General features: G+C 45.9%; 1 protein-coding gene across 1 annotated transcript in view; it reads left to right on the top strand.

Annotated features, from left to right (window-relative positions):
• The window catches only part of RPS19 (ribosomal protein S19), a 7141-nt gene extending 188 nt beyond the window's left edge, over nucleotides 1-6953 (top strand). Inside the window, exons 2-4 of the mRNA XM_048501698.1 lie at nucleotides 1077-1260; nucleotides 2702-2756; nucleotides 6885-6953. Of these exons, the coding sequence (XP_048357655.1) occupies nucleotides 1077-1260; nucleotides 2702-2756; nucleotides 6885-6911 (266 nt within the window). The 3' untranslated portion in view covers nucleotides 6912-6953. The remainder of the gene's footprint in view (nucleotides 1-1076; nucleotides 1261-2701; nucleotides 2757-6884) is intronic.
• The last annotated feature ends 846 nt before the right edge of the window (nucleotides 6954-7799 follow it).

The raw sequence follows: 7799 nt of genomic DNA, 5'->3' as shown, positions 1-7799 counted from the left end.
GTGAGCTCCCAAAGGCACCTGGTGGGCCACTGCGAGTAGCAGAGAGCTGGACTAGATGGACTCTGGTCTGATCCAGCTGGCTTGTTCTTATGTTCTTAACCACCTCATTTGAGCGAAGCCGAAACTAGCTTTTGTTTATAGCTCTTGCAAACGCAGAAACTTTTTCCCACCGTTTCTATATATTCTTATCAAAGAGTGAGCCTTCTACATTCTTAGCATTTTAGTTGTGCTCAACCCCAGTGAACCATAAGGGCTTTCCATTTCATTTGATTATTTAAAAGAAATTCTTGGTAACACAGAAAAGGAAACTTACTAAGAAAAGGAACTTATTAAAGTAAAGGAACCTTGCTATTATTTATTACAGTTATTCATTAAGATACGATATGTGAACCTTGTGATTTAACACTTGTGTACCTTTTGTTTGCTGTATAAGCAGCAGTTTGTTTGCTGTATAAGCAGCAGTGGCGTAGTAGTTAAGGGCAGGTGCACTCTAATCTGGAGGAACCGGGTTTGATTCCCTGCTCTGCCGCCTGAACTTTGGTGGCTTATCTGGGGAATTCAGATTAGCCTGTGCATTCCAACACACGCCAGCTGGGTGACCTTGGGCTAGTCACAGTTCTTCGGAGCTCTCTCAGCTCCACCCACCTCACAGGGTGTTTGTTGTGAGGGGGGAAGGGAAAGGAGTGTGTAAGCTTCTTTGAGTCTCCTTTGCAGGAGAGAAAAGGGGGTTATAAATCCAACTCTTCTCCAAATATTTGGAAATTGGAGGTTAGAAATGTTATGTTGTGTTTAAAGAACCTGGCACACTTATTGCTGGTTTATTGCATTATTTGGTGTTCATTTCAGCTCTTAATATAGAAAGATAAAAATGCATTTAGCCTCTCCCATGTGGTTATATGAGTCAAAAGTAGCCAGACTCTGAATTATGACCAGCATAGACTTTTGAAGATGGGACAGTCTGCGGAATTCGCTTCCGTGCTTGCTGTACTGAGGTTTATGCTAGATTAAGTTTGAAATCACCAGTTGTGAGTGTGAAGATGGCGATGGCTTTAAAATCTTTGTGTGGTTTTTTTTAGCATCCACAGCTCGGCACCTGTACCTCCGCGGCGGTGCTGGAGTAGGCTCCATGACCAAGATCTACGGGGGCCGCCAGCGCAATGGCGTGATGCCCAGCCACTTCAGCCGCGGTTCCAAGAGTGTTGCGAGGAGAGTCCTTCAAGCTCTGGAAGGGCTCAAGATGGTGGAGAAAGACCAGGACGGGTGAGTTTCCAGAAGATGTGAACGCTCGTCCAACGTGGTAGCTTTAAGTAAATAACCATATAGGGAAAGGAAAGTGGTGTCAATATCATAACAGCCATCCCGTGCCATAAGTTTGGCACCAGGCAGAGAGTAAGAACATAGAAATCCTGCTGGATCTGACCAGCTGTCCATTAAGTAAACCATCCTGTCTCACACAGGGGCCAACCAGTTCCTCTGGAGCTGTAACATTAGGGCATAGAGCAGTGGTTCTCAACCTTCCTAATTCCGCAACCCTTTAATACAGTTCCTCATGTTGTGGTGACCCCCAACCCTAACATTTATCCATTTTGCAGATGGAGAACACTGATGCAGGGAGTCTTAGGCGACCCCTGTGAAAGGGTCATTGGACCCCCAAAGGGGTCCCGACCCCCAGGTTGAGAACCACTGGCATAGAGGCAGAGGCCTTCCCCTGATGTTGCCTCCTGTCACTGCGATTCAAACGTTTGCTAGTAGCCACTAGTAGATGTATCCTCCATGAATCTTTTAATCCACCATATCAAAACAAAAGGGAGGTGCATCAGAAGGCACATATATAAACCACCTTGCACCATTTGGCTGTACGTAAAGTGGAACTTCGTCGCCTTCATTTTCGCCAGTTTCGGTTTTCGCTGGTCACCTCCGGCTGTTTTTTTGCCGGGCGCCTCCGTTTTTGGCTATGCCGTTTGCTTAAATTTACCCTTTTTGCGTAAATTTGCTACGCCATTTGCGTTGCACATGTGCAGACGGCGTAGCTTCAGTTGTCTCCGATTTTGGTTTTCGCTGAGCGTCGTTGGACGGATTACTGGCGAAAACTGGGGTTCCACTGTACTGAATAACTCAAAAGGAACTTTTATGTGGCATGCAAGGTGCCTACCAAGCTCTCATTCACTCTTCATAAACATATTCTTCGTAAACATCCTATGCATAACAATCAGGAAGCACACAATCCTTAGATAATTGTCACGTTTAACCATTTAATTAAACCTAGACACAACTCGTGTCCTAATAATCTGACAGAACTCCTATCCCCGAGTGGTAAGAGTACTAAGCTAAACAATCCAGGAGGTTGATCCGTCCCCAGTTTCTGACTGGATCTCCCTTTAAAGCTGTCTGTGTCCTCTGGCAGCAAATTCCCCATCTTAAATCGCTCATTGGGAGTCTCTCCAAATTGGTCTGTTTTGTGATCTTTCAGCATATTATATTGGGGGTAGACTGATTCTCTGCATGTGCCCGTGCATTTGGAGGGGGAAACCGGGATTGGGATTTGCTTTTACTTATCAAAGGAGAGCAGGGACATAAAACTGATATGTTTTTGGGGTATTGGGGAGCACAGACTGCTGGGAGAGGGTAATCGGGGCACAGAAGAGGTCACACTGGGGCGGATGCTGTGATGTTCTGATCTTGTTTGTTGGTTCGCTTTCAGAGGTCGCAAACTGACTCCGCAGGGGCAGAGAGATCTGGACAGGATTGCTGGACAGGTAGCTATTTTATGCAAGAAGTTCTCCAACAGTTGTCTTCTACAGGGGTGTCTTGTGGCAGTTTAGAACAGGCCCGTAAATAGCTGCTCTGCCGGCCATCGGTAGCATTAGAAACTTTCTCCAGGGAGTCGTAAAAATCCATTCATTGTAGGCCACAGGTAACCAGCAACATCATGAGCTCAGAGACCGATAAACAGGTGCTTTTTTGCATGAGATTAGAAAGGGCAGGTGTGATGGAGTGGTGGCAGGTAAATATGAATGCTGGAATAACCCCAGTGCGAGTGCTTTGATTTGGATCAGGACAATTGTGGAGTGTGGGGGGGGGGGATCCAATCTGCTTGGTGCACTTTAACTAGTACAGGGGTCTGCAACCTGCAGCTCTCCAGATGTTCATGGACCTCAATTCCCAATTGGCCATGCTGGCAGGGGCTGATTGTAGTCCATGACGATCTGGAGAGCCGCAGGTTGCAGACCCCTGAACTAGTAGAAACCAGCCCCTCCTTTTGCAGATATATATACAGTTAATTGTCATCGTAGTTAATGGCACAAGTGATAATCATGGATTTATTTGTTAGAGTAGGGGTCCCAAGCATGATGCTTGTCAACCGCTTTTCTGACGTTTGCCACGTGTTGAGGGGAAGTGGGTGGAACACCCGGCCGGCAGTTTTTATGACTGACCACTGGAGATCCATTTGGTTGGACAGATTAAAATAATGTTCTAGTGGTTTTATTCTCACTCCTCTTTCCCAGTGTCTTTTAAAAAATCGTCCCTTCTTTCATGCACATAAGCTTCCTCTGTGAATATGGCTCAGCCTCCCACGGTAGCTATTTTGTGGTTACACCTGCTGCCCTGTGTAGGGTCCAAAGGGGCCCTTGGGTTGGGGACCCCTGTGTTAGTCCATGTGAAGGCAAAAGGGTTAAGAGCTCGTGTATCTAATCTGGAGGAACCGGGTTTGATTCCCAGCTCTGCCGCCTGAGCTGTGGAGGCTTATCTGGGGAATTCAGATTAGCCTGTACACTCCCACACACGCCAGCTGGGTGACCTTGGGCTAGTCACAGCTTCTCGGAGCTCTCTCAGCCCCACCTACCTCACAGGGTGTTTGTTGTGAGGAGGGAAGGACAAGGAGATTGTAAACCCCTTTGAGTCTCCTGCAGGAGAGAAAGGGGGGATATAAATCCAAACTCTTCTTCTTCTTACTTGCTCTCAACCCAGACCGCTTGCCTGTGGTCTTCTGCGGCTGCTGTTTCTGTCTTGAAAAAAATTGGCCAGGCTGGCAGGGGCTGATGGGAATTGTAGTCCATGAACAGCTGGGGCACCAGAGTTGGACACCCCTGATTTAGGATTCTTCCCTTGTGTCTAGCTAGGCCCCGTGGCAATCACTAGCAATAATGAGCCCGTTCCCCACTCCAAACCAGAATTGAAAGTGCAGGTTGGTGAATTTGTGATTCCCGTTTGGAGACATGCGGTCCGCAGTGATCATGTCAGCGTGATTTAGGTGTCTCGACGAGCTGATTAATGAAAGTAATGGAGCTGGGAATCTGTGTAAAATATGTGGCAGGAAGTTAATTTCCAGCCTATTCCCCACGGCCAAAGTGGGGTCTGGCCATTGGTACTGGAATTTACCCTGTAATTTCATAAACAGTTTGCAGAAAACAAAATTAAAGGGCAAGGGGGTAGGAATAAGCAGCTTGAGAGAGTCCTTAAGAATAGCTTCGACTGCCGTGTTAATGAGAACTCGACCAGCCTGGTTTTCTTAAAAAAAAATCTCATTAGAAGGGGAATGTGCATCTCCTTAGCTTCTCTCAGAGTATTTTTTTTACCTCCTTAAAATTTGTACTTGATGATCTGTCCCCAATAAAATTCTTAACGGCTCCGGTGCCATCAGATAAAGTGCAGGAATGACGAGCATTAACCAGCCCCGTGTTGACATTTACAGCATACCATGGGTGAATTATTCCTTGCAAATGCTTGCTTTTTACAAATTCGTAGAAGTTACTTAAGCAGCGCACCTCCGGAGTAGTCCCGGAATGAGAAATCGTGCGTGTGCTTGTGCGAGATAGATCTCATTGTCTCAGCTGCGGAAGCTGGAGGGTGAATCCAATTGACTATCTCCGATATTCTCTTATCAGTCCTATACACACACGTTGAAATTATAGCAGCTCGTATAAAGAACCGGGGAGCCTCTTGAGACAGAGTGGTAAGCTGCAGTACTGCAGTCAAAGCTCTGCTCACAACCTGAGTTCGACAGAAGTCGGTTTCAGGTAGCCGGCTCAAGGTTGATTCAGCCTTCCATCCTTCTGAGGTTGGTAAAATAAATTCCCAGCTGGCTTTGCGGTGGTGGTGGTGGGGGGAGGGGGGGGACAGGATGTAGACAGCTTGGAAATGCAATGGCAAACCATGCCAAAAACATAGTCTGCCTAGTAAACATTGTGATGTGACATCATCCCATGGGCCAGGAGACTTCATTCATTCATTCATTCATTCATTCATTCATTCATTCATTCATTCATTCATTCATTCATTCATTCATTCATTCATTCATTCATTCATTCCTTCCTTCCTTCCTTCCTTCCTTCCTCCCTCCCTCCCTCCCTCCCTCCCTCCCTCCCTCCCTCCCTCCCTCCCTCCTTCCTTCCTTCCTTCCTTCCTTCCTTCCTCCCTTCCTTCCTTCCTTCCTTCCTTCCTTCCTTCCTTCCTTCCTTCCTTCCTTCCTTCCATTCATTCATTCATTCATTCATTCATTCATTCATTCATTCATTTGATTTCTTATACCGCCCAATGCTGAAGGGCTCTGGGCGGGTTTACAGTACATAATAGTTCCATAACATAAAACCAATTAAAATATCACAAAACCAATTAAAATTAACAGATAGCAGCACAGAATCAGGAGGATTCCTCATGAGCCAAAAACAGCGGTGTCAAAACGGTGTAAACCCTCTTAACACCATTTTCACACCGCTGTTTTTGGGCCACGCGGAATCCGCCTCAGATGGCCAGATATAAAGGACAGCTTTTATTGCTAGTAAAATTGCAGGCTGTGGACCACCGTTCAGGTGACTGTTAGAAATTGGCTGCTGAATTCACCAGAGCATAATAGCATGCCCGTGCCGTTTAAAGACGCCCAGATTGCTTTCATTCGGCTGTGGTGAACTAGTTGTGCCCATAAGCACAGAGACAACCCAGCTCCTTGTAGATCTGTGAAGTATTTGCCCCCTTGGTGAACTTACAAAGGTTAGAGCCAATGAATTTCATCCTTTTTCACCTCAACATCCTAATTACGTATATGTGGCAGGTATCTGCCTTTTCCAGTGAGCTGCTTAGCAACAAGACGGGTTCCCAACGTGGTGCTCTGTTGGTTCAGTTCCCCTAAGCCAGGGGTCTGCAACCTGCTCTCCAGATGTTCATGCTGGCAGGGGTTGATGGGATTTGTAGTCCATGAACATCTGGAGAGCCACAGGTTGCAGACCCCTGCCCTAAGCCTATGGTTGAGGCAGCCGCAGTATTCCATCCGGTGGGCCTTCCTCTTCCCCGGCTCAACATTGTTCCACTCTTTCCCTTTTTTAAATTGAATTTTTACATGATTGGAGCTTTTTTACACCATCTGGATAAATTGATTTTGGTTATCCCAGGATAGACCGTGGTGTTATATCAATTTTATTGTTACGTTGGAAGCCGCCCTGAGCCCGCAAGGGGGAAGATGGTTTATAAATAGAATAAAATGAAATTAAATCGAGGGATGGGGGAAGGAGGACTGGCCAGCTCTGGCTCCCAGCTCAGAAGGGTTCTAGCTAGATGAGAGGAGGAGGTGCTCAGTCCTCGCTATTCAAAGCCGAGGGACGGCATTTCAGCCAAATTGGACCCCTGCGTAGAACCAGCGGCCAGAGCCTGCGGTCAGAATGCTTGACTGAGTACTTAAGAATTCCTGCTATAGAAATGACTTCCTGCTTAAGAATTCCTGCTTAAGAATTCCTGCTATAGAAATGACTTCTTGCTATAGAATTCCTGCTGTAGAAATGCTGTAGAATTCCTGCTTAAGAATTCCTGCTATAGAAATGACTTGCGTTGACCCCGCATAAGTGCTAACCCATGTGTGACCGAGGCTGACGCACTTCCTTTTTGTTTTCCAGGTGGCAGCCGCAAGCAAGAAACATTAAAATGAGCTGCCGTTGAAAAATAAAAATTCCTTGTTTACTGACCCTGTGTGTGTTCTGAGAGATTCATTTTCCGCCCTTCGGTCTCAATCCCAGCGCCTTTGGGAGAACCTGATGCTCCCGACGCATCTTTTCAAACTTTTCTCTGCCTGTTGCAGCTACGGGGGTTGGAATCTTTAGAAGTCGAGAGCGCGGGATGGTTTTGCGCGGTTGCCTTTGTTCTCGCTCGTGTCGGGATACATGTGGCCACTTAGAGTGTACACAACTGTACATAATTAATACTTTCTCAAAGCATCCCTGTTCAATGTGACTCAGGCATTGTTCACTCAGATTAGAGCTGCAAGCTTTAATAAGTATGTTAAAGAACTGAAGCATGAGTTGGTTGGGGACCAGACTTAATTGGCGAGGGCAAATTTTAATTGGCTTGGCCTGATATTAAGGGCATACTTTTTTTTTTTAATAAGGCTGTTCTGATGTGTTTCTGTAATAGGGGACCGAAAAGAGGATGTAAAAGATGCCTTTTCCTTCTAAGCATGACTGGTAGCTTTTATTAAACTTTAAGATCTCTTTAATTTTCTGCCTTCTAATCAATTACATTTGCATATTACTGAAATATCTTGATACAAGTACCTTTTGGAGATATTAAAGGGAAATTAATCAACTTAATTGGCCGACAGTCCTGTTTCGGATACGTTGGCGGGTTGCTTTGTGTGGTTAATAACTGCCTGCTTGCCAAAACATCCCTAATTTTACAGAAAATATTCCCCCCCCCTCGCAAGGCAATTTTACTAGCGTCTCACCCCTTTGCTGGATAAAAAACTAATTTGTTTTTATCATTGCACACTATCTGTCACTGCTGACAAATACAGCCATTTGAGCGGAGTTGCCCTT

The sequence above is a fragment of the Sphaerodactylus townsendi genome, linkage group LG06, assembly GCF_021028975.2.
Source record: "Sphaerodactylus townsendi isolate TG3544 linkage group LG06, MPM_Stown_v2.3, whole genome shotgun sequence".
NCBI classification, from domain to species: Eukaryota; Metazoa; Chordata; class Lepidosauria; order Squamata; family Sphaerodactylidae; genus Sphaerodactylus; species Sphaerodactylus townsendi.
This window is presented reverse-complemented; position numbering and strand designations above follow the sequence as displayed.